Source organism: Globicephala melas, chromosome 2, assembly GCF_963455315.2.
Source record: "Globicephala melas chromosome 2, mGloMel1.2, whole genome shotgun sequence".
In the NCBI taxonomy this organism is placed as follows: domain Eukaryota; kingdom Metazoa; phylum Chordata; class Mammalia; order Artiodactyla; family Delphinidae; genus Globicephala; species Globicephala melas.
The window spans coordinates 100666703-100692950 of NC_083315.2; the positions used below are offsets into that span (position 1 = coordinate 100666703).

At 39.7% G+C, this 26248-nt stretch overlaps 2 protein-coding genes and 2 non-coding genes across 11 annotated transcripts in view; 1 reads left to right on the forward strand and 3 right to left on the reverse strand.

Moving 5' to 3' along the window:
- CCNB1IP1 (cyclin B1 interacting protein 1) overlaps positions 1-12488 on the reverse strand; it is a 32545-nt gene extending 20057 nt beyond the window's left edge. The window contains exons 1-6 of one of the 6 annotated variants that reach the window (XR_009563064.2): positions 12225-12480; positions 11947-12010; positions 9659-9719; positions 5689-5864; positions 2471-2548; positions 1031-1142 (exon numbers count right to left, since the gene is read on the reverse strand). The gene's annotated coding sequence lies outside the window, so the exon portion shown is untranslated. Of the gene's footprint in view, positions 1-1030; positions 1143-2470; positions 2549-5688; positions 5865-9658; positions 9720-11946; positions 12011-12094 lie in introns of all 6 variants that reach the window. The other 5 variants (XM_060294541.1, XM_060294539.1, XM_060294538.1 and 2 more) reach the window with 5 other exon arrangements.
- On the reverse strand, positions 56-203 carry LOC115845935 (small nucleolar RNA SNORA79). The gene has a single exon (XR_004036706.1). It is a non-coding gene; the product is annotated as a small nucleolar RNA SNORA79 (small nucleolar RNA).
- LOC115845931 (small nucleolar RNA SNORD126) lies at positions 1922-1998 on the reverse strand. Its single transcript, XR_004036702.1, has one exon. It is a non-coding gene; the product is annotated as a small nucleolar RNA SNORD126 (small nucleolar RNA).
- PARP2 (poly(ADP-ribose) polymerase 2) lies at positions 12486-25723 on the forward strand. 3 transcript variants are annotated; one of them, XM_030844105.2, is made up of 16 exons: positions 12486-12620; positions 13583-13717; positions 14037-14107; positions 14706-14756; positions 20070-20166; positions 20593-20668; positions 21283-21385; positions 21990-22152; positions 22410-22548; positions 23592-23655; positions 23737-23871; positions 24128-24255; positions 24420-24519; positions 24867-24965; positions 25209-25333; positions 25454-25723. In XM_030844105.2, exons 1-16 carry the CDS (start codon positions 12575-12577, stop codon positions 25611-25613), a joined length of 1692 nt encoding a protein of 563 aa, XP_030699965.1. In that variant the 5' UTR covers positions 12486-12574; the 3' UTR covers positions 25614-25723. The 3 variants fall into 3 exon arrangements, with proteins under 3 accessions (XP_030699965.1, XP_060150518.1, XP_060150520.1); XM_060294535.1 differs by having other exon boundaries at positions 12596-12736; XM_060294537.2 differs by lacking the exon at positions 12486-12620 and adding an exon at positions 12757-13126.
- Positions 25724-26248: the final 525 nt, after the last annotated feature.

Here is a 26248-nt window from a genome sequence, read left to right on the forward strand (position 1 = left end):
GGTTTTTTTTAATCACAGGTATATTTTCTTAACCTAGAATCACCACCTGCTTTGCAATTGTTTGACTCCGCAAAAATCAGATGGCACTAACGGACAGCCAACCCATCCTCATGGTGCCCTGAGTGAAGACAAGTCAGCTTAGATATATGACAGACTAAAATCCCACTACTTAAGGCTCCAAGCAGTGAGAGGAACAGCCGTCAAATATTATCTCTATTCATTTTAATAAACATTTTAATAAATGTTTTAAGAAACATCACTATAATCACTACATCTAACTTTTTAAAAAGTCAGTCAAGAACTAGAACCATTAAGTATCAACTGGACCAGCTAGATAGACAAAAAGAGGAATTAGATGATAAATAAATCAGTACCAAAAACAAGATTAATTAAGAAAATGTTATTTGAACAGTTATATAGGGATATACACTATAGACCTTATTACCATAGTTTGCCTAATTCTGGAACTAAATTAGGCTTTGTGTGCTAGGGGTAAAGATGATGAGGGATAGACCAACTGGCAGAAAGATGCCATAAGCAATAAAAACAAAGAATTTCTGATAACCTCTTAGGCAGATGTCAGAAATTGCCAGGTAGTACAGTCTAAGATAAATATAAACATGGACTCTGATGATAAAATAGCTAACATCTATTGAGCATTTACCACACGTTAACAATGTTCTAAGCCCCACACATTTATTATCTAATTTAATCTTCCAAGTTAAGTATTATTCCTTTGAGTCAGGTACTATAATTATCACCTTCTAAGATATAAAGACCCTAAGACTCTGAGATGTTAAGAAACTTGCCAAGGTTACATAGCTGCTTAAGTGATACAGAATGGGTTTGAACACAGTCTGACTCCAGAAGCCATGTATAACTACTATGCTAAGCTACCTCTCAACATCTTTAGTTGACTTTTTAAAAAATGAAATTTGTAGCACCTTAGCAGCTAGCCATGAAGTCACTAAGCTGAGTTCTCACAGATTCATATGTATGTCAAATTTCTCAATTTCAACATAAGCCTTACCATAAAACAAAAATGCTATTATTATCTATTGTATATCCAGGACTTACAGCTCCCAAGAGTTCCAGGCTGGGAAAGAAGTGAGACTCCAACCTAGTCTCCTGAAGTTTCATTTCTGCAAAAGACACAGCCAAAAGCTAAAAAAATTATTTCAAGTGATGTTACTTTGAATTATTCGTATTTCCTATATTTCACCCTCATATGTAACCCCATTCTGTGCTGAAACTTGCAGGTACAAGAATATGAGCCTGTCCCATCTGGGTTGCTTTAAATAACTTTAAATTACACATGAATATCATAAAGTCAGAAAATACTGGTTAACAAGATCACCCATACAACCCAATTCTAAAGACAATAATCCCTAGTATTTGAGTATATCCTTTCAAATGACTTCTCAAGTAAACATAAGCATATAAAAATGTTTAAGCAGGAAAAGGCTTATACATATTGCTCTGTAACTTGTTTTTAAATTAATGTATCATGAATACTCTTCCATTTCAAGAAAGACAAAACGAGTATCATAACTTTTAGTGATTATATAGTATTGCATTTTATTATCTTGATTTTAAAATTGACTTAACCAACTCTGGGGTTCTCTTAATCTTATATATAGACTAACAAAATAGTGATTAGTTTAATACTGTCAAGTTAAGTAGTTAATAGAATTATACCAGTTATCAGTGTTTTTTCTGTACTGTTTGAATTACTAGATTAAGGATTCTAGACCCAAGTTCTGTCTATCTCAAAGAGATATCACAAAAGATCAAAGCACAACAAAATGTTGTAGTAGCAAATTCATAATTCAAAGATTTAAGAATTACCTAACATCACAGGCTAGATTCCAGTAAAAATTTCAAGACACAGAATTCAATTCCAGGTGCTTACCCTAGCTTTAGTCTGCTCAGAGCATGTGTTTAATCAGGGCGATCAGCTGAAACATGAACTTAACATGCGTTTCATCATGGCAAACTGCAAATGACTGACTGGTAAAGGACAAACCACCACCAGCTCCTCATCCCTAAACCAGGGAAACTCTGTTAAGGTTAGAACTAAGGCCCCTTTGACTACCACTAAATTTCAGCCACTAAGAAAATTGAGCCCCTGGGGACTTCCCTGGTTGTCCAGTGGTTAAGAATCTGCCTTCCAATGCAGGGGATGCAGGTTCAATCCCGGGTGGGGGAACTAAGATCCCACATGCCGCGGGGCAACTAAGCCCGTGTGCAGCAACTACAGAACCCACGTACTCTGGAACCCATGCACCACAACTAGAGATAAGTCACGCACCACAGTGAAAGATCCTACATGCCACAACTAAGACCCAATGCAGCCCAAAAAATAAATAAATAAATATTTAAAAAAAAAGAAAGAAAATTGAGCCCCCCAAATTGCTAGGTGATTAGAAATTCAAACGAGGTAAAAATGAAGGTTTTCTTTTATACTTACCTGTGGTATCAGATGAATCCAGCTTGTATCTAGGAATCAAGTTGAGCTATAGGATTTATCAACTATCTGGCATCATCTCTGGAAAATAAAAAATTAATAAATTTTAAAACATGCAGGGGCTTCCCTGGTTAAGAAAGTGGCACAGTGGTTAAGAATCTGCCTGCCAATGCAGGGGACACAGGTTTGAGCCCTGGTCCAGGAAGATCCCACATGCCACGGAGCAACTAAGCCTGTGCGCCACAACTACTGAGCCCACGTGCCGCAACTACTGAAGCCTGGGTGCCTAGAGCCCGTGCTCCGCAACAAGAGAAGCCACTGCAATGAGAAGCCTGTGCACCTCAACGAAGAGTAGCCCCCACTCGCCGCAACTAGAGAAAGCCCGTGCACAGCAACAAAGACCCAACGCAGCCAAAAATAAATAAATTAAATAAATAAATCTTTAAAAAATATGCAAATGCTCTGACTATAAAACTTGAATGCACACCAGCCTACTCCACACCAAGTCACACCCATATAGCCTCAAGGAAAATTAACCTCAAAGAAAACTGTTCATTCTTTATTTGAATCTCCATTCAGCAGTATAAATTGACCCATCTACTTGGAGGATGTCATCAAATGCCCAAACTCAGTATCAGACTAGGGCAGGACTTCTGTACAAGCTCCGCTATTTGTATAAATTTAAAAGTTTGGGTAAAACTGTGCGATAAATCTAACCAACCTCTGAAAGGTTATAAAACTCAACAGTCTAACAAAAGAATAGGTATGCAAAAAAGAAGGAGCCGTGTGCTGGCTGCAAACAGCTTGGCAGCCATGGGATAAATGGCATGGGTTACTGCCAATCTCTCCAAGTTCACAGGGTATGTGATGGCAGAAAACACTTGTAACCACCACAGGATAACCACAGTCACTAAATTCACAAAATCCTTTCAAAAAAAAAGGAAGGAGCTAAGAACTCCTAAGAGTCAAATAAATGAGAAGTCAACGTAAAATAGTCAGCTTTTTTTTCAAAGCATGTTTCAATTTCATTTGAGCCAGTGTCAATTATATTTAACCTCTACTTCTGTTAAAGTTTTATCAGAATAAACTAAAGAAAACCTTCCCTTGACACAGCAAATTTGAATTAGCATTCTTTGGAGCACAAATCGGCCACAAGATGGCACTGTAAGAAAGAGGCTTTAATTTATTCTTCCAGAGCTTGAGTGTAACCTGAACTTTTAGGTGAAACAGACTGGACACAAAGCTCATCACCTAAAATGATGAGTGAAACAGACTAGACACAAAGCTCATCACCATAAGCAACCTTCATACTATTCCCTACTCTTCACCTAATTACTAACTAGAAAATTGTATTATATTTAATGATCATTTAAAATTATTAACTACACGTTACACAGTTATATTTTTATCATGTTCCTTTTCATGCAGCAATGGGGAAATTTAAAACTCCACAATCTCAAATACAATCTAGCTAGAAAGACAACACTCATGAAAATTAATGTGTATGGTAAGTACAAAATAAGTGGGAGAGAGAACCAAGTAATGTTAAGAAGAATCATTGGTCAAGGAAGCCTTCATGAAAAAAAAAAGGTAGGTCTTGAATGAGCCTCAAAATTGCACTTAGAATAATATTTATTATATATATATGAGAGTTGCTAAGAGAGCAATCTCAAAAGTTCTCAACACAAGAAGAAAAATTTGTAACTAGGTGTGGTGATGGATCTTAACTAGAATTACTGTGGTAATCATTTTATAGTATATACACATACTGAATTATTATGTTGAACACCTGAAACTAATATAATGTAATACATCAATTATATCTCAATAAAAGAGAAATTGCACTGTCCAATAGGTTAACACCACGTACAGCCTAAATTTAAATTAAACTAAAAATTAAATTCTTCAGTCACATTTTGATTGTTCGATAGCCTCACGTGGCTGATCGCTACCAAACTGGATAGTACACATATAGAATATTTCCAACATCACAGAAAGTTGTGTTGGACAGCAGTGCCTTAAAGGGTGGGTAAGACTAAAATAAGCTGACAGAAAGGAAGTAGTAGCTATCGTTCTTAAATATTCCTACAATCTGTCAAGAACTACTGAAACCATTTCAAACTTTACAACAAAAGTTTTTCTCATATTTACGAGGAAATTTGAGGCTCAGAGAAGTTAAATAAATTTCAAAAGTCCATCTAGCTATTAAGAGCTAGGATTTAAACCCAATTCTGTCACAACTCCATATTTTCACTTCACAATGCCACTTCCTACGTGAAATAAGAAGCAGAGCTACAAAAGATGGTTTGCTTTAGAACGTATTAAGAATGGCATACTGGCTCAATAGGTCAGAAAGAAAATGAGGTGTTTTACGTAGCTCAGAGATATAATCAAAGTGTTATTTTACTCCTTCTTGTCCTATACTTGAATGGTGCTTTAATTATTCAAAATGTATTGGAGATCAGCAGCATGAGAAATTAACTAAGGGAACATAGGAAGCAAGACTTATTGCGAGATTTCACCATTTCTTATTGTGGGAGTTTCAACATTGTCTAACCTCAAAAGTCCATGTCCAAGTACTTCTTACACGAAAATAATTATAGATTTAAAAGTGTAACTTCTCTATTTGTCTCATCTCACAAACAAAACCCAGATTGCAAAGGGCCTGGTCTTTGTGTCCTTGGCACGTAGCACAAAGCCTAGCACATAAATCCTGATGATATATGATGCCTTTCCCAATGTGTGATGCTCCCTGCAGGATTCTAGTCACGCTTCAGCAAGTGTTATTCTACCACCTGAAGGCCATTGTATATTTACTGAGTTGTTTAGGGAGCTAAAGTAAACATTCTGTAAATTTTATTCTGTAAATAAAAACAATCAATGACCTGCTCATTTTGTTTCCTGTGGCAATAAGTTCTTCAAAGGACTGGTGCTCACAGGCAAAAGGTACATTTTACATGTGAACAGATGCTTCATGAGGCCTGATAACAAACCACAAATTGCTAATACTGAATCAGCTGATGCTTCTATTTTAAGGTTATGTTATCACTCAATTTTACTCAGTTCCATTCCAACTTACTCAGTGCCTACTGTGTATCTCACACTATGGGATACAATTGTAACTCGACGAACCTATCTTTTTTAGATAGAAAAGGCACATACACACGTGAAACAGAGAGCACTTTAAGGCATCATATCTTGGTCAAAGTTCAAGTACTTACGTTTATGATCCCATCAGCATTTAACCATTCCTACTGAGGATGTCCAAATCCAATCCCCCTTGATTTTTAGGGGTCTGCAGCAGATGTTACAGAGGCTTTCACACTGTTGCTTCTGGGCTGGCAGACACGGTGCTGAAGACCTAGGCCTTCCTTCCTCAGTGGATTCCATCTCCAACCTGAAGCAGAAGGAAAACAACACAAAACTTTGTATAGGAAGTAAAAGCTAAATTGGTTGCTTGGCACCGTCCTCTTCTAGAGACAGCTCTGTAAGGCTGTACTATCAGAACAGACACCCACATTTTATTTCCAATTCACTGTCAGTTATTTTAGCCAAGAATACCGATTGTTGTAACCTCTTAGTGCAGGAGGAATCCACTCAGAGCACATATGAAATGAAAGTGGTGAGATCAGAAACACTGACTTATCATACAGCTCATCCCAAGAGACCACCATTTCACCCAATCCTAGTCCCACTGCTGGTGGAACAAAATAAAAATGAAATAAAAATATAGTACCTAAGGGCTTTGGGTCAAAACAGCAATAAGGAATGATTTAAAATCAATATGAAAAGGCAACAAAACCTACTCTGTTAACTTCATATTTTATCTATTTCATAATACTTTGCCTATCTTAGAACTTATAAAGCACTGTCCATGTATGTCCACATAGCACCTCATTTTGCAAGTACTACGTCATCTCCATTTTATAAGTATATAAGCAAGGTTTAAATAAATGGCAGGCAACTTAGCTTAGTGGTTAAGATAATGGATTTTGAAGTTGGACAGAAGTGGATTTGAATCCTAGCTCCCCCATATATTTGCTGTGACCTGGGGCAAGTTACGCAACTTCTCTAAGTCTCAGATTCCCTTTCCATAAAATAAGGACAAATACCACCTACCTCTTAGAACTGTTGTGAAGATTAAATGACATAAAATAAATATAAAATACTTTGCACGGTAGCTGGCATGTAGTTAAATATTTAGTATGTTATTTCTACTAAGTGTCCAAGATCAACTAGCTAATAAGAATGCAAATATTCTGCCTAAAATTTCACACTTTCACAATAATCTTGAAGCCAGGAAAGTCACTCATATACTCATAAATGCCCTTCCAAATCCAAGATTTGTGTCTTTTAAGAAAAAAAAAAAGTTTGCTTTCCCCTTCCTTTCATTCTTTACTTAGCAATGAAGACTCCAATGTATTCTAAATAAAATTACTCCATAACAACAAAAGCATACTTCCATTGAAAACTAATTTTTCTCCCAATCAGCAAAACCTCCTAACTGGAAAACTAGATGTTTCACAAGACATGATCTGGGCCTTTTAAGACTTTTAAAATAGGCTTGGAGGAATTCACAAAGGCTTCCTCTTTTATTTTGCATGTTTACAGCCCCCAAAACATTTCCGTTTTTCCTAACTTAATGCTAAAATATGAGTTTACTCACTCAACACCATAATTTCAGAAAGATATCCAGCCCGTGTTTTGCCAAGTAAACATGGCAAGCATGCTCCTTCTGCACTTGTGAATACGAAGACCATGTGGCTTCTCTGATTCACACTGTCATTCCTTCTCAACATTAAATATGTGTTCACAACAAAATAAACCATCCTTTACTTAAACTGAAGTGGGCAAGGATATATTCACACAAAGGCCATCAGCATGGTTTTCGTTTTGATAGAAAATCCTTTATTGTTCAATCAAGATATTTAGGGTGTTGGTTTCTAGTCATCACTATGTGCACAAAATAATAGGAAGTACTGCATATTTAGAGTCCTTATAAACAAGAATATATCAAAAACAACTGAAATGTCACATGTTGACAAATGACTTATGTACAAGGTTTTTCATTTTGAAGGGAATAACAAGATTGTAAACCACCTAAATGTACACCAACAAAGGTTAAATAAACTATGGTATGTACATACATAGATTTCTATGTAACCATGTTAAAGAATGTGGACCTTCTATATTTTCTCACTTGGAAACCCTAAGTGGGAAAAGTAAGATACATGGTAGAGTATGTATAGAAGAGGGGTAACCACATATATTTGCTTATGTATGCATAAAATATCTCAGGAAGGATACACAAGAACTTATTTACACTTACCAAGGAGGGGAATCAGGCTTAGGAGACTTCATTATGTACACTATGATCCCTTTTGAATTTTGAGCAATGTGAATGTATTACCTATCCAAATAACATAAATTTAACAGTAAAGCTTGAGAATTATAAGGATTATGGGGGATCTACACCTGGCTATTACCACATTCCATGCACTAGTTTATGTCTCTCTCATACCTTCTACCTGTAAGGATAACACATACATTATATTCAGACTAATGTATGTCACTCAAAGTCACTAGGCAAACTTTTTATGAGAAAAATAATATCCACAATAAATTTATTGCCTACTTCTAGAAGGTATGTCACATGGACTAGTGTTTGGACTTTGTATACTTTGATCTTCAAAAGCTAAGCTTGGGACTTCCCTGGTGGCGCAGTGGTTAAGAACCCGCCTGCTAATGCAAGTTATATGGGTTCGAGCTCTGGTGGAGGAAGATCCCACATGCTGCGGAGCAACTAAGCCGGCGCGCCACAACTACTGAGCCTGCGCTCTAGAGCCTGTAAGCCACAACTACTGAGCCTGAGTGCTACAACTACTGAAGCTCACACGACTAGAGTCCGTGCTCGGCAACAAGAGAAGCCACTGCAATGAGCAGCCTGCGCACCGCATCAAAGAGTAGTCCCTGCTTGCCACAACTAGAGAAAGACCGTGCGCAGCAATGAAGACCCAACACAGTCATTAATTAATTAATTAATTATTTTTTAAAAAGCTAAGCCTAAGAATAGTTCAATGACTCACCCAAGATCACTGGAGGAGTAAATTGTGGTGCTGGAATTTGATTTAGGCTTGCACTACACTAAGGCCCCTCATCTTTTTCAGTATATCCTAAGTTTTTTAGGGCACAGTGCTGACATTAAAATTGGGAGCCCCTTTTAGAGCTCATTAAAATCATCTGACTTCAGAGTTTGCAGCCTAGTCCCACTAAGAAAGCCGAACTGCTCTGAACAAAGACCAGGGCAAAGACAACATCCACTGCAGCTCCCACAAACCCAGTAAGAACCTGGGCCCCGAAGATACAGGAGAATTAAAACTGACTAGTCTGAACTTCTCCTCCCAAGATCTACCCTCTCACTAAGGGAGACAGAAGTCAAAACAGCACTGAGATAATAACAGTACATTTTCCTCCAAGCAAAATGAATCCAGGCATTTTGCAGAAACACTATGTACATGAAGCAGAGTCTACTGTTCCTAGGTCACCCTGTTTCGGAGAAGGAAGGCAGACCCAGTCCAGCAGAGGCCCACGTGGAAACAAGCCAGGCAGATCATTTCACTTCCTTCCTCCAATCTCCACACAGCCAAAATTAATCGCCTGTAGCTTACCCACACTCCAAGGCTGGCTTGAAATAAAGGCCTGCCACCAGGATACAATGGCTCAAATTGAAGAGAAATTCAAAACAATTAGGAAGCAAAATTAAGTGCACACTCACCAGCCCACCACTGAAAGGAAAGAGAGAAGGTGGAGAGACAGGAAGTAGCTTTGAGAAGTGGCCTCAGAGCCTGATTGGCTAATGATGATTCCCTCCTTCTTTACCTTAAAAGGTGCTGAAATGATGCAAGCCTCCCCCCCCACTTCACCTACTTGTCTCTTTAAGGACCAATGATTCTACTTGCACTGTTTTTAGATTAAACTTTTTAAATCAGGTTTCCTTTTAATATACTTAGCACGAGCAAACATGGGCTAATTCGAGCTATTTACACACGTTCTTGTTCAGTTGGACCTACTGCAAACAATTTTCATTCCTTTGGGATAATTTCGTATCCTTTGTGACCTCAACATGGTTAATTTATGCAAGGTGACAGGTTTCATTATAAACAGTCTAGATCTACTCAAGTTAGAACTTACCATCAGCGTAATATTCAAGTTAACAGGCTTAGCAGGAAAGATACTGGAAGAAGACATCCACCTGCAATCCAAGGAGAAAGGATTTATAAGAAAGCCACACTGGGTCTTCCCTGCTGTCGCAGTGGTTGAGAATCCGCCTGCCAATGCAGAAGGACACGGGTGAAGATCCTAAATGCCGTGGAGCAACAAAGCCCGTGCACCACTACTGAGCTCTGCACTCTAGAGCCCGCGAGCCACAACTACTGAAGCCCACGCACCTAGAGCCCGTGCTCTGCAACAAGAGAAAGCACCGCCCGCGCACCGCAACGGAAAGTACCCCCCTCCCCGCTCACCACAACTAGAGAAAAGCCCGTGCGCAGCAACGAAGACCCAACTCAGCCAATAATTAATTAATTAATTAAAAGAAAGAAAGAAACCCACACTGCCAACACCTTTATCTTGGACTTACAGCCTTCAGAATTTTGAGAAAATAAATTTTTGCTGCTCGAGCAACCCAGTCTGTACTTCTTAGTTATGGCAGCCCTAACAAACCAATACACTGTGTGACCTTGAATAAATTATTTACATTTTTCTAAAGTTCAATTTCCTCAACTGTAAAATGGAGATAGTAATAATACCTACCCTGTAAGGTTGTTGTGAGAATTAAATAATATATGTGAAGCTCATAGCATAGTAAACACTAAATAAATTCTAGCTATTATCATTATAAAGATTAAATGAGGTTATGTATGTAGAGAGCACTTAGCTCAATGTCTAGTCCACAAAGAAAGTTCTACTCAGTATTAACTATTTTTAATAAACTGATTTTTATTATCTTCCTATTTCCAAATTAATGCCTTTTACACCAGTCTAACTTGTTTGTGCCATAATTAATTCAGATGCAACAGGCTTTGACATATCTCAGAAACAGATTAACCAATCCCATCCAATCCAACAAATATTTGTTGAACACTTATATTTTGTTAGATTTATTCCTAAGTACTTGATATGCTTTTATGTTATTATAAGTGGTATCTTTCCTAAAAATTCTGTTTCTCCTTGTTTGAAGCTCTTTTATAAAGATAACATTTACTCTTACATGTTACTTTCTAGCAGCCTTGCTAAGTTTCCTTATTGAGTTAAAAAATTGATCCCCCAGTTTCTTCTGGATTTTTTATCCATAATCAAACCACATGCAAATAATGAGAAAAAATTATTTTCTTCTTTGGTGAACAAAATTTAATGCAAATAATGAGAAAAAATTATTTTCTTCTTTGGTGAACAAAATTTCTCAATTTTAATGTAATTAAATTTATCAATATTTTCTCTCATACTCAATGACGTTTGTGTCTTTAGAAACCCGTCCCTTCTCTCAAGGTCTAAAAGATATTTATGTGTATTTTCTTTAAATTTTACTGAAGTATAGTTGATTTACAACGTTGTTAATTTCTGCTGTACAGCAAAGTGACTCAGTTATAGATACATATTTTTTCATGTTCTTTACCATTATGGTTTATCACAGGATATTGAATATAATGTTCCCATTGGACCTTGTTGTTTATCCATCCTATACATATATTAGTTTGCATCTGTTAATGGCAAACTCCCAATCCTTCCCTCCCCCACCTCTCTTCCCCTTGGCAACCACAAGTCTGTCCTCTATGTCTTTTACGTGTATTTTCTACCTAAGAGTTTACAAGTTTATTTTTGAATGTCAGTCCTTAATCCATCTGTAGTTCTCACACACACACACACACACACACACACATCCGTATTAGAACAAATCACAATTCTAGCCTTGACCTGGAAAGCCTGGCTTGCTGTGAGCCCTGGCTGCCTCTCCAGCTCGTCTCACACCACACTTCCCGCTTTCATTGCTCCAGCCACTCCGTGTCTCTCCTCTTTACTGACTGATTCTTCTGATACAGCTCAACTCCTGTCATTTACTTAGTGATGAGTCCCCCAGTTTGTTCTCCCATTAGAACTTCCCTTAGTACTGTGTATTTCTTATAGCGCTTGTTGCTGCTGTACTTTTGCTTGTATAATTACTTGATTAATGTCTGTCCCCAACTAGACTCTAAGGTCCATGAAGACATGAACCATGTCTATATTGGCTAAACTACCATATCCCCAGAACTCACCAAAGTGTCCAATAAATATGCTGAAGTAATGAATAAATATCTATAATCTACATGAAAATCACCAATACACTGGTTGTTCTTGTTAAAAATGCAGACTCTCAGTTTTTAATTCAGAGGGTCTGAGACAGAGCTTCAGGGATATGCTCCCAGCGGGTTGGCGATACCCACCTTTTCTAATACTCACTTGACCAGGTCTTCCGAGTTCATTAGCATTCTCTGTAGCTTCCACAGCCTAAAAGAGGACGGGGGGGAGAGTAGTCTGAATTGGGTTATGAGGCCCCCATACAGGGTACCTCACCTCAGCCATTGAACTCACTTCGCTGGCCGTGAGTCTGTTCCAAGCTCCGGCTAAGGAGGCATCCGCCAAGCCCCTCCGCAAGGGCGGGGTCGATGGCATCTCCTGCCCAGTCTGCCCTCGCGCGGAGCCCCGTTCTCTGGGAACTCACCTCCCCGAAACTCAGGGAGAGCCCTGTTAGGGCCGCTTTTGGCCCTAGTCTCAGACCTTCCCAAGGGACATGGGACGGAGTGACTGACGCACTCAGCTCGTGGCCCCATCGATGAGCTTCCCGCCGCCCTACGCCGAAAACCAGGCTCAAGCCACATTTATAAGGCTCCCAAACCTAAGTACATTTGTCGGTTATGGTGACTTCCCGCAACACATTGCGACATGCAAATACTGCGGAGCGTTCCTCCTCTGGCAACTCCTCGCTGGGACGCACGCGCGCTACGTGCTCCCGCCTTTTGACTGCGCCGGCGATACTTGGGATAGGGTTGATGACGTCAGCGTTCTGGCTCCATGGCAGCTCGGCGGCGGCGGGGGACAGGCGGCAGCCGGGCGCGAGGTTTGGAGTGCATTGTGGGGGGCAGAAGGCTGGGGGGCGGGAAGTCGGAAAAGGAACGGTGCCCTCTGCTATAGCCCTTCCTACTTCCATCGCCGCCTGAACCAGCACTTGTCTTGGTACCGAACTTTGAAATTTTCTGTTCTCAAGAGCTTTTGGGATTACAGAACTGTGTATAACGGCTTGTTGACCTGTAACAACTAACTTAGTGCCAGCACTATCTTAAATACCTAATGTCATCCAGTTAAAAAAAATTAATTGTAAGGTGCATCATTGTTTTATGTACCACTAGGCAAGGAGAAACGCTTCCAATTAAAACATGATTCACTACTTATAAGTCATCCGCGGTAAAATGCATCCCAGTTTCAGAGATAATAAAATGCAACTCTTAGAACTGACTTATGATGAGATATCATACTCTGTGTATTGTGTTCTTACGTGCATAGGTCCACCCCACAAATTCGGTACTGTGTTGTCTTCCTCTGGATTTATCAGTCGGGGCAACTGAGGTACTAAGAGATGAAATAACTTCTTCGCGATTAAACAGCTGAAAGAGACAGGGCTGGGCTCTAAGTTAGGCACAGACTCCAGAGCACTCTAGTAACCATTATCTCATACCACCTTAGGTAGTTTGAGGATAGATATTTGGGTGGTATTGGGGCACAAGTAAACGGAAGAGATAAGCAGGCTATGAGACTCGTGCCTCAGGCCATGAGCTCACAAGGACCTCAAGGCTCCATTTTGCTTTGCTTAGTTTTATGTGGCTAGAATAGCAATTCAGGAACTCACACTGTTTTCAAGAACAGTGGTGTGGCAGTTATTATTTCTTTGTAAATTTACAAAACCACCTCAATCTATTTCTTTAAGAAGATGTTTTTTCAAAGTAGCATCATATTCAGTGTGTACTCATTCTTTCTTTTGCTTCTTTGCCTATGCTTTTGCCCATTCTGTATCACTGTATGAAGCTGAAAGAGTTAATAATGGCAAAACAGCTACAGAAGACCCTCCACCTGCAAAGAAAATTCGAAAATGCCAGAAGATGAAAAAGGAGCCTGTGGCTGGAGGAAAGGCTGATAATGACAGGACGGAAAACAAGCAAGGTCAGCTCCCGGACATACATAGGCCAGGGAGCACCTGGGCCAGCGAGGGGTCTCTGGGAGGGGTGAGGGTCGGGGGGTGGTATCTTGTTTTTTCAACTCTTATTTCTTCCTTTCTTGAAGATATAATTAACTTTCTATCTTTTGGGCATACCACAGGACTAAACTACTCTCTCAAAATCTTCAGTTTCCTGTATTTGAGATGAACTGAGACCTGGGCAGATCAGGAGTGCTTGGGAAGGGCAAAGTTAATTATGACAGGTTTCTGTCTAACCATGTTGATTCCCATAAAGTAGATGTGGTACATATCTGTTTTCCTCAGAGTCTGTAAAGACCTTGCTGTTAAAGGGCAAAGCTCCAGTGGACCCAGAGTGCACAGCCAAGGTGGGGAAGGTGAGAGACTCCCATTGATTTCTCAGGGAGCAGTTGTTCATTTGTTATTGGGATTCCTGTCTGGAACATTGCTAGTATCCATTTTAGGAATGCTCTGCAAAATATTACTAGTGATTAACTCTCTCCAAGGCTGAGTGACGGCAGGGGTGGGGTTTGGGGGTAATCATCTGGGTGATTTTTGGCATGGTTAACTTCCGGAGTCGTCATCAGCTTTGCACACCTCATTCTCTTTCTCAGTTAGAAAATTGTATCATTATCAATGTTCTAATGAGAAACTGCCCTCGTATGTATGGCATGAGTTACTGATGAATGGGAAAAGGATTTGAAGGATACAGAAGAAAGGCTTCCTCTGGAACAGGTTTCCTTTAACTGAGTTAGACTGATCTGTATTTCTGTAATTACAAAAAGGCAACATGTTTCATCATAGGAATGACAGTTTATGTGTAGAAGAACGTATTTTTGCATTTCTTTCCCTGGAAGATGCATGTTGGTAGAGTGGGAGAATACTACCTCGAGGCATAAGAAAATTTAGAGCCTCGCTTAGGATCTCATCAGGGCTGTGACTGTACAAATGTCACTTTTTTCCTTTTCTCTCTAGGCCCATGTATACTGTGAAGGAAATGATGTCTATGATGTCATGCTAAATCAGGTAAGGGAAGAAACTATTTTATTTATGGGAATTTCTTCTTGATAATTATTGTTGACAGCGTCCCAGTGCCCAAATCTTTAATTCTGAAGTCCCTTATATTAGACCTTAGGGGTTCATACTCCCAAGTACTCAGCCCTAGTGCACTCTACCTGATTGATAGTGGAGTCCTCTATGAAAAGCAGATCTTTTAGCAGATTTTATGTCTTTTATTGAACCTATGAACCCTCTGTTCATATCATTTTGCACATTTTCTGATAGGTTGTTGGTCTTTTTTCTTATGGGCTTTGAGGAACTTTATATAATGTGGAGGATAGTCCTTTGTCTATAATATAAATTGCTTATATATTTTCCAAATTTGTCATTTGCCTTTTGATTTTCCTTATGGTATACTTTTTGCCCTTACTGAAGTTTTACATTTTTATGTAGTTAAATTTATTTATTTTTTTAAATTTACTTTTTATTAAGGTAACATTGGTTTATAACATTATATAAATTTCCCATGTACAACATTAGATTTCTACTTCTATAAGCACTACGGGGTGCTCACCACCGAAAATTTAGTTCCCATTTGTCACCATACAGTTCTCTATGCTCATCAGAGATATGGGCCTCTAATTTTCTTTTTTGTGTTGTCCTTGTCTGATTTTGGTATCAGGGTAATGTTTTGTTTTGGGGGAGGTTTTTAAATTACTATTTTAGTCTCTTTACTAGGGTTTGGTCTATTCACATTTTCTATTTCTTTATGATTTAGTCTTGGAAGGTTGTATGATTCTAAGATTTGTCCATTTCTTCTAGGTTGTCCAGTTGTTGGCATATAGCTAGTCATAATATTCTTTTATAATCCTTTGTATTTCTGTGGTACTCATTGTTATTTCCCCTCTTTCGTTTCTGATTTTATTTATCAGAGCCTTATCTCTTTTTTTTTCTGAGTCTAGCTAAAGGTTTGTCAATTTTATTTATCTTTTCAAAGAACCAGCTGTTAGTTTCATTGATCTTTACTATTGTCTTTTTAGTCTCTATTTCATTTATTCCTACTCTGATCTTTATTATTTCCTTCCTTCTGCTGACTTTGGGGCTTCATTTGCTCTCTTTCTGGTTCCCTTAGGTGTGAGGTTAGATTGTTTATTCAGGATTTTTCTTGTTTCTTGAGGTAGGCCTGTATTGCTTTCAATTTCCCTTTTAATACCACTTTTGCTGCATCCCATAGATTTTGGTATGTCTTATTTTCATTTCATCTTTAGTATTTTTAATTTCTCCTTCGATTTCTTTGTTGACCCAATAGTTGTTCAGTAGCATGTTGTTCAGTCTCCACATATTGGTGGTTTTTCCGGCTTTCTTCTTGTAGTTGATTTCTACATTGTAGTAGTTTCACGTGATCAGAAAAGATTTTTGATACGATTTCGGTCTTCTTATATTTATTGAGACCTGTTTTGTACCTCAACATATCAATATGATCTATTTTTGAGAAAGTTCCTTGTGCACTTGAGAAGAACGTGTATTCTGCTGCACTTAGATACAGTGTTCTGTACAAATCTATCAGATCTGTCTGATCTAATGTTTCATTTAAGGCTGCTGTTCCCTTATTAACTTTCTATCTGGATGATCTATCCATTGATGTAATTTGGGTGTTAAAAGTCCCCAACTATTATTATGTTGCTGTCAGTTTCTTCCTTTAGGTCTGTTAATAATTGCTTTATATATTTTGGTGCTCCTGAATTAGGTGTACATATATTGAAAAACTTCTCTTCTCAATGAATTATCCCCTTTGTCATTATGTAATGTCCATCTTTGTCTCTTGTTCCCTTTTTTCCTTGAAGTCTATTTTGCCTGATATGAGTATTAATTATACCCGCTTTCTTTTGGCTGCCATTTGCTTGGAGTATCATCTTCCATCCCTTCACTTTGAGCCTGTTTGTCTTTAGAGCTGAGCTGAGTCTCCTGGAGGCAGCATATAGGTGGATCTTATTTTTTAATCCATCCAGCCACTCTATGTCTTTTGTGGGGTTTTTTTGGTTTGTTTTTTAATTTATTTATTTATTTTATTTTTTGGCCGCATTGGGTCTTCGTTGCTGCGCGCGGGCTTTCTCTAGCTGCAGCGAGTGGGGGCTACTCTTTGTTGCAGTGCGCAGGCTTCTCATTGTGGTGGCTTCTCTTGTGGAGCATGGGCTCTAGGCATGTGGGCTTCAGTAGTTGTGGCATGCGGGCTCAGTAGTTGTGGCTCATGGGCTCTAGAGCGCAGGCTCAGTAGTTGTGGTGCACGGGCTTAGTTGCTCTGCAGCATGTGGGATCTTCCCGGACCAGGGCTCGAACCCTGCAGACAGATTCTTAACCACTGCGCCACCAGGGAAGCCCCACTCTGTGTCTTCTGATTGGTGAAGTCAATACATTTACATTTAGGATGATTATTGATAGATGAAGACTTAGTATTGCCATTTCATCTTTTGTTTTCTGGTTGTTCTATATCTCCATTGTTTCTTTTTCCTTGTGTTTCTGTTTGCCAGTTTGGTTTGGTGGTTTTCTATGATGTCTTTCTCAGTTTCCTTTTTTTTAATGTTTAGTGCCTCTGCTCTAGATTTATACTCTGTGGTTATCATGAGGTTTGTATAAACGTCTGTTAGATAAAATAGTCCTTTTTCCGCTGATAGCATCTTCATTTGACTATATGGCTTCCATCCTCTTCCTCTTTCCCTTTTATGTATTTGTTGTCTCAAATTATCCCTTTTTATGTTGTAAATTTGTTACCAAATTGAAGTAGCTATAGTTGTTTTTTCTGCTTTTTTTCCCTTTAACCTTTATGCTGTTTAAACCTATTCTGATAGAGTTGCAATTTTCTGATTCTGTTTATCACCTTACTCAAAGTTTTGTGTACCTTTGTCTTTTTCTTTCAAGTAGAAGAGCTCCTTTCAACATTTCTTGTAAAGTAGGTGTAGTGGTGATGAACTCTCAACTTTTGTTTGTTTGGTAAAGCCTTTTTTCTCCTTCATATCTGAATGATAACTTTGCTAGGTAGAGTATTCTTGGCTAACAGTTTTTATCTTTCAGTATTTTGAGAAAGTCATTCCACTCCTCTAGAGTTTCTTCTGAAAAATCTTCTGCTAGCCTAATGGGGATTCCTTTATAGGTGATCATACATTTTTCTCTGGCTGCCTTTAAAACTCTTCTTTTATCATCGACTTTTGACAGTCTTAATATAATGTGTCGTGGAGAAAACCTTTTTGTGTTGAGGGAATTAGATGCTCTCTTAGCTTCATGGAGTGGTCTATCAATTTTCTTGCCCAGGTTTGGGAAGTTCTCAGCTATTATTTCTTTCTGCTTGGTTCTTTTATAGTTTTAATCTCGTCAGAAAATATTCCTTCTGTTCATTAGTTTTATTCCTGAGCTCATTGAACTGCCTTTCTGAGTTTTCTTTTAGCTCATTGAGCTTCTTCATGACAGTTATTTTGTATTCTCTATCAGATCACAATATTATATTCTGTGACTTTAAGTTTGGTTTCTGGAAAATTGTCATTTTCTTTTCATGATACACTGTAATTGTGGTTCTTCGTGGTGTTTGATGAGTTGTTCCTCTGCTAGTACGTCTGAAGTAGCAAACACCGCGCTCTTCTTTAGGTAAAGCTTTTTTAAAAATCTTGATTCTGAGGATTCAACAGGTTAGAAATTACAGGCCTTTCTTTTGTTTTCCAGTAGGTGGCGATGTAACACAAGTTTTTGGTTTCTCATCGGACCTGCCTCTAGTTACATTTGATAGCACTTTCCACCCTCCACCACCTCTGTCAGGGGTCACCCGGTGCCCTCCTTATCACTGTTGTGCCTCCAAGGTCATTGGTGCTTTGCTGCTGCAGCTGTCACTGGCGTCATTACCTGGGGCACCAGGATGGCAGGAGCCTCCGTTCGCCTGGGATCTCCTAAGTCACAGGAAAAGGCGCGGGGAGCTGGGTCGCCAGTGCCTCTGAGTTGTCTGGTATTGTTGTGTTCAGCCGGGAGCTGCCACTGAGGGTGAAGGTGCAGGGGCCAGAGTCACGGGCCCTCCATGGCTCCCCTGTCACTGCTGCCCAGTTACCTGTGGCTGCTAGCACCACTACAGCCAGGACGCCAGAGTCCTTTGCACCGCCTCACCTGCTGCTGCCAGGTTCTCTGGGGGCACGGAATCGCAGGCACCGCCTCCACTGTTGCCCTGGTTCCACCTCCTCTATGTGTCCCAGTCCACCCACCTTTAGATGTACAGATGTGTGGAATTCTCTGGCACTCTGGAGTGTAAGACAGAGGCACCTTTGTTGAGTTGTGGATTTTTTTACTGGTTGTAGATTGAAGGGGAGAGATGAAGGGAGCATCTTTTCTCCACCATGATGCTGATATCCAATTTTTTTCTTTTTAATCTTTTTTCTTTTTGTTTATATTTGTTGTTTTGGGTAGATACTACACATGCCTGGTTAATGTATTTCCTGAATATGTGTTCATATTTGAATTGATTGATCTATCATATATACTTTTAACAGCTACCTAGTATTCTTTTATTACCACTTTTTTCAGTTAAAATATCATGAGCAGATAGAAAAGATCCTAAGGCCCCTTTTTGTTCTACCATCTGCCACTTTATAATGTGAGCAGACAGGAGGTAGGAACAGGAAACACACTTAACAAAGGAGACTGCATTGATGACCAGGGCTTGGCCTTACAGCACAAGCTGCTGTTCCTTATCATGGACTGCTCACTCTCTTCACTCAGAGTAAGTTACTCACAGGATACCGCTTTTTAGATACTAGTCACATTTTCTCTGAATGTCTCCAGCTCAGGTCACGTTAGGTACGGTGCAGACGTGGCAGTGGTTTCTGCCTGTCCTCCCTCCCCTCCTAACATCCTGCTCTCAGCTCATTGTCAGATTGCTGCAGCTGACAAACGAAAGCAGTAAGTGGAACTATTGAAGAATAAGTTGTCTAAACAAACAAGCATAATAGTTACAGATCTTTGGGGCATCAAAATTGTTTTCACTTGGAAAATAATTATTGGGAATGGATTGGGAGCTGGAAAATGCATATGGCCTCGGAACCATCTATGGAAGGAAGTGATATTTGAGGTTGGGTAGAGGTTTTAGGAAGCGTCCAGCCTTTAATTCCTAGGAACTCAAAGTTTAATATAGAAACCCTTTTCTTCCTTTCTTATATCCTTACTCTTACATGAACCTGATTTTCTTGTCCCTTGCTGTCCTTTCCTCATGGCAATTACTGGTACCTGTGACCAAGGAAAAGTCATTAGTTTATGTAGCTTCCATTTGCAAACTTCTGTCCTTTTATGTTCATATTTCTATCATCGTAGACCAATCTCCAGTTCAACAACAACAAGTATTATCTGATCCAGCTGTTAGAAGATGATGCACAGAGGAACTTCTGTGTTTGGATGAGATGGGGCCGAGGTAATGACTTTCATTGTGGATTTTATGAATTATTATTCAGAAAGCCAAAAGCAACTAAGTGAGTAGCCAAAGGATCCTCTGGGTTTAAATTGGTGAAGTAGAGTTTCTATAACCTGTCAGAGGCTTAGGAATCAAACTGTGCTGCTTGAAATTGGGGAGTGGCCAGCATCCTCATTTGCAAGTTCCCATCGGAAAAAGTACTAGCAGCCTGTTGAGGCTGAGAACTCTCCTGCAGTTGGGCTGCTAGTGCTGTTCAGAGGCAACAGGATCAGTTCCCTAAGCCCTTTCACCTTTTCCTTCTTCCCTTCCTGCCCATTTGTCAGATGCTAAGTGGAGAAACCTTAGAGAGCTGGCTTGTTGCTATCAGAGAACTGTTCTTGGGTTGGGGGGCAGAGAACCATCTTACACGTGGCATTTACTTTGCAGTTGGAAAAATGGGGCAGCACAGCTTGGTGGCTTGTTCTGGGGACCTCAACAAGGCCAAGGAAATCTTTCAAAAGAAGTGAGTGCTAAGAAATGAGTACAAAAAAATACCCTTCTTCTTCTTGGATATCTCTTCTTTAAGAATTTTATAGTAAGTGTGGTTTGGCCTAAATGATAATGTCTTTCCACTGTGACACTGTATGATCGGAACACCAAATTACATCCTTAGTTAGTGATTAAATCACCTGGAACTGTGAAGTTGACTAAAAAGAGAAGAAGCTAATATATTCAGCACATGACCAACAATTTAGGAAATTTGGGAAAAATGAGATGAGACTATTCAGCTACAGTTTGAAAAATTATTTTACTATGATATGAAAAACTTTCTGGAGTCTCTGGGAATGTTTCTTTCAGAGAAAAGGATTGTATAGGGATCTTTTGTCTTAAATCTCAATGACTTTCATGATGTTTGGGGCCTTTGGGAAGCTCAGGCGTCTTTTCCCATTTTTTTTGTTCCCTTTGTCTCTAGAGCTTTTCTGTCCATTCAGGGTCCTAATTCAGAATCCAGATTTATGGAAAATTGATGTCGCAGGAAATAAAAAGTCTGAAGATGTTCTTAGGAAATAATTGTAAGCCCATCCCTAGTAGTAGACCCTTGTTTGTAAGATTTTCTCACCACCTTGAACTTTACAGATTCCTTGACAAAACAAAAAATAATTGGGAGGATCGTGAGAAGTTTGAGAAGGTGCCTGGAAAATATGATATGCTACAAATGGACTATACCACCAACACTCAGGTAAACTCTGACTATACGTTTAGGGAAGAACTGTTTCCTCTTAACCAGGGTGAAGTCTAGCAGAGTGACTTAGATGAGGTCCTAGTCTCTGTTATTTACTAAGTTTCTTATAAAATCTTAGGTCCTGTTTCCAGAAGTTTAATATTGAGTCAAGAGAGGAGTAATAAATAGTCAAACTGATAAAACTACATTTAAAGGTGCCTTCACTTCTAGTTATATACCACAGTTTAAAAAAAAAAATTTAATTTTGAATGCTGAGTTATAACCAGGATGTTAAAAGGATCTATCCTGAAAACTGTCACATATCTGAAAAATGAAAAACCAGTCTTTTTAAGGTGAGAATATTTGAGATACGATAGCTTCTTTACATACTTAATGACATCATATTTGGAGGGCCTTTTAGACTTACTCTGAGTGTTTAACTATGGGAAGCAGAAGTAGGACTAGAAGGTGGAAGTCACACTGAGTACAACTAGGTTAATAATGGAATGGGCCTGTGTTCAAGCAGAGGCCGACGTTGACCTGGCAGGAATATTGTAGAGCCCGTCCTTGCACGGAGCGTAAAATAGATCCTTTCAGATTTTATGACTTTTTTTTGCTGTAGAGTGAAGAGGAAACAAATAAAGGTGAATCTCTCAAATCCCAGTTGAAACCAGAGTCACAGCTAGATCTTCGTGTACAGGAGCTGATAAAGTTGATCTGTAATGTCCAGGCCATGGAAGAGATGATGGTAGAAATGAAATATGATACCAAGAAAGCCCCACTTGGTAGGACTTCAGATTCGACCCTACATTCTCACTTCATACTCTAGTTCCTTTACCAGGATATTTTATCACCATCATGATTTAAAGCTTGCTGATATTACTGAACAAAGAAAGAGAGATTTGGGGTGAGAGGTTGCGTGGGGGGAGGAAGAACAATTTTGAAAGTTGAAAGGTGAGAGTCTTTGTTGGGCAGGGACACAAATACAGTTGACAGGCTTGGGACCCTAGTTGTGGAGTCTGATCTCTGGCTGCGTCTGCAGGGAAGCTGACAGTGGCACAGATCAAGGCAGGTTACCAGTCTCTTAAGAAGATTGAGGATTGTATTCGGGCTGGCCAGCATGGACGAGCTCTCATGGAAGCATGCAATGAATTCTACACCAGAATACCACATGACTTTGGGTAAGGCCTGTGCTGTTACTTCACTTTGGTCTTCTGCCCAGCCATATCCCCTACATCACTCAGCAGCAACTATAATCTTTTTAATTTTTCATTTCTAAGGAAATGATCACCTTGAATAGCTGTAGAGCGAAAATGATTTATAGATAGCCTATTTAATCAGCTTATGAGTATGGGATGTGATCTCCTGGCCTGATTACAACCATATTCTCTGACAAAGTGGAAGTTACCAACTCAAGAGAGAGTGGGGTCTAGCTATCCAACCAACATATAAAACACCTTCAGGCATATCACCCTGTTTCCTATTCTTTAAGGTGACAGTAACACACTAACACCATTTCTGTGAACTCAAAGGATATTAAGTATATAAAATACATTTTATCTTTGTTGATTCTGCATTCCGGTGCTTCCTTTATTTTTATTCCTCTATTGCTTTATAGAAGCCTGTGACCTAGAAATAACCCCGAGTGGTCAATAGGTATATTTCTGCCTCTAGATAGGACTTCATCCAAACTATTCCTTATTGATGTCAATACATCTTATTTTTATTTTTTTTTTTAATTTTTATTTATTTTTTTTTGGTACGCGGGCCTCTCACCGTTGTGGCCTCTCCGTTGTGGAGCACAGGCTCCGGACGCGCAGGCTCAGCGGCCATGGCTCACGGGCCCAGCCGCTCCGCGGCATGTGGGATCTTCCCGGACCGGGGCACAAACCTGTGTCCCCTGCATCGGCAGGCGGACTCTCAACCATTGCGCCACCAGGGAAGCCCCATCTTATTTTTAAAAAGTTCCCATAAAAAGGAATTTTAACTCTAGTCCCAAATGTCAAAATCTATATAGTTTGTTCATTTTATCCTACTCAGAGTATATGCGTAATATCTCTTTATATATTTGGAAGTTAAAATCTCTTACAGATCTCTATCAAATGGAAGACCCCAGTTTCTTATACCTGTTTTCTAAAGGACCTATCTTTAGTCTGTTATTTTTAGTCATGTGCCTTTTGGCCACACATCAGAGAACTAATTATTGGTTATATCTCTGTCCTAGACTCCATACCCCTCCATTAATCCGGACAGAGAAAGAGCTGTCAGACAAAGTACAGCTACTAGAGGTGAGATATGTGTGGATTGGGAAGTATTACATCTCTTGCCCCAGGTTCCTCCCACACTGATTTTCTGTCTCATCTTGTCAGGCTTTGGGAGACATTGAAATTGCCATTAAACTGGTGAGGACAGAACTGCAGAGCCCAGAACACCCACTGGACCAACACTATAGAAAACTACATTGTGCTTTGCACCCTTTAGACCATGAGAGCTATGAGTTCAAAGTAAGAAAAATGATCATTTATTTTCATAACAAAATAAATGATTCACCCTTCCCCATCCCCCTGTTCTCTGACTACTTCTGGTTAAGAGAAAACTTGAGGGCAGAACTATTTACTAGGAATTGGGAAGGTAGGGCTCTTTCTAGCTGCCCTTGTGAGACCATTTGGGCCAATTTACACCAGAAGCCCTGAGGTTCTTCAGCTCACCATGGTCTCTTATAGAGTCCGCATCAGCCATTTCTTTCATTCTTCTTCACAGGTGATTTCCCAGTACCTGCAGTCTACGCATGCTCCCACACACAGTGACTATACCATGACCTTGCTGGATGTATTTGAAGTAGAGAAGGAGGGTGAGAAAGAAGCCTTCAGAGAGGACCTTCATAACAGGTCTCCATTTAGCTTTGGGTTTCGGAAGACATTCCCTTGCCTGAAGCGCAGTTATGGAACTTATAGAGAAGGATAGCAGAGACAGCTGTTGGTGTTTTTTTATGCTTATGGCCTGTGTTTGCAGGAGAGCAAGAGAGAGTACAATAATATTGGCTTTTCCTTAGGATGCTGCTATGGCATGGTTCCAGGCTGAGTAACTGGGTGGGAATCCTGAGCCACGGGCTTCGAATCGCCCCACCTGAGGCTCCCATCACAGGTTACATGGTGAGTAGAAATTGAACCCTGGAGGTAGGTACAAGGGAAAAGAATACAATTTTCTCAGTCCTTCCCTCCCCCCTTTCTTTTTTTTTCCTAGATTAGGATTAGGTGGTGACCTGGCATTGACTATGACCTTCCTTTCTTAAATTCCTAAGGATATCCCTCCTTTCTCCCCAGAAAGCAGAGATTCATTGATGCTTCTGCCTTCTCTTGGAACAGAATTGTGAGGGGAAATGGAGAAGGGTCTATATTGTATTTAAGATAATAGAACACAGGGTCAGTGGTATGAGCCTCCCTTCTAACACAATGGGTTAGGCAGCTGACCTTGTTTTTTTTTTATTTATATGTTTCAGTTTGGAAAAGGAATCTACTTTGCTGACATGTCTTCCAAGAGTGCCAATTACTGCTTTGCCACTCGCCTAAAGGATACTGGACTGCTGCTCCTGTCAGAGGTAAGGCAGGAACACATCCGTGATTTCTAGTTTATTATTAGTTCCTATTTTTCCAAAGAGAAAAGTTCAGCCACAGAACCAAGAGGTTCACCTGGGAGAACCTGAGAGGGAAGCCAAGTGCAATTTCCACTGCATTCGATTCTGCTGGAGTAGGAGAAGAAAGTACTGATGGAGTTTTCTGTTTGGCTTTAGAGCCATTCATTTCAGTAGGATGTGGTCATTTAAAGATCCTTTTCTTTGCAGGTAGCTCTAGGTCAGTGTAATGAGCTACTAGGGGCCAATCCAGAGGCAGAAGGATTACTTCAGGGCAAACACAGCACCAAGGGGCTAGGCAAGATGGCTCCCAGTCCTACGTGCGCCATCACCTTGTAAGTACTCAGAGCCTGGAGGGTCAGAAAACTCCTTTTGGCCAGATAAGACTCTCTACTTTCTCTATTCAAACTTCTGAACCAGAGGCAGATGTTGACACACATTCTTCCATTTGGCAGGAATGGGAGTACAGTGCCCTTAGGACCAGCAAGTGACACAGGAATTCTGAATCCAGAGGGTTATACCCTCAACTACAACGAATTTATTGTCTATAACCCCAACCAGGTCCATATGCGATACCTTCTAAAGGTTCGATTTAATTTCCTGCAGCTGTGGTGAATGTTGATATTAAACAAACCAGAGAAAATATGATCTTCAAGCAAGAAAACAGGCAACGTTGTACTTTCGATTTTCTCATATTTTCTGTAATAAAGACGGTACAAAGCTTCCACTGGCTTCTTCGGGCTTTACTTCTGCAAGCACATATTTCTTCTGATGTTAGTGTATCTTTATTTCCAGGACAGAAAATACAGCTTCTCTGCATATGCCACGGCTAGCTGCAGGTTACTCAGGATCCTGTTCTGTTCTTTCACAGCAGAATAGCCTCTGTGCATTGAGGGAGACTAATGGAGGTTAATGTTTTTCTCCATTTAATATAGTTTTTCTGCAAACTGGAGTTTGTTGGGTAGTATTATAGGAAGGGTAGAGGCAGCAAAGACTGAATTGTTTCCCATACAAATCTTCTCACTTGCCTTTTTCCCCTGTTTACCACCTGCAGACCAGGTCTCCCACCACTTAGCATCCTAGGTCTCAGCAGATGTCCAAAATTTTGGGTAGCACTTGGAGGACTGTCACTAAGCCTAAATATATCTCAGGGAGGAAGGGAGAGAAGGAGAATGATTTAACGTACCCCACTCCATCTAAGAAGTACTAAAGTCTAAAACAGATCCAGAGACTTCTTGACTATTTGTAAA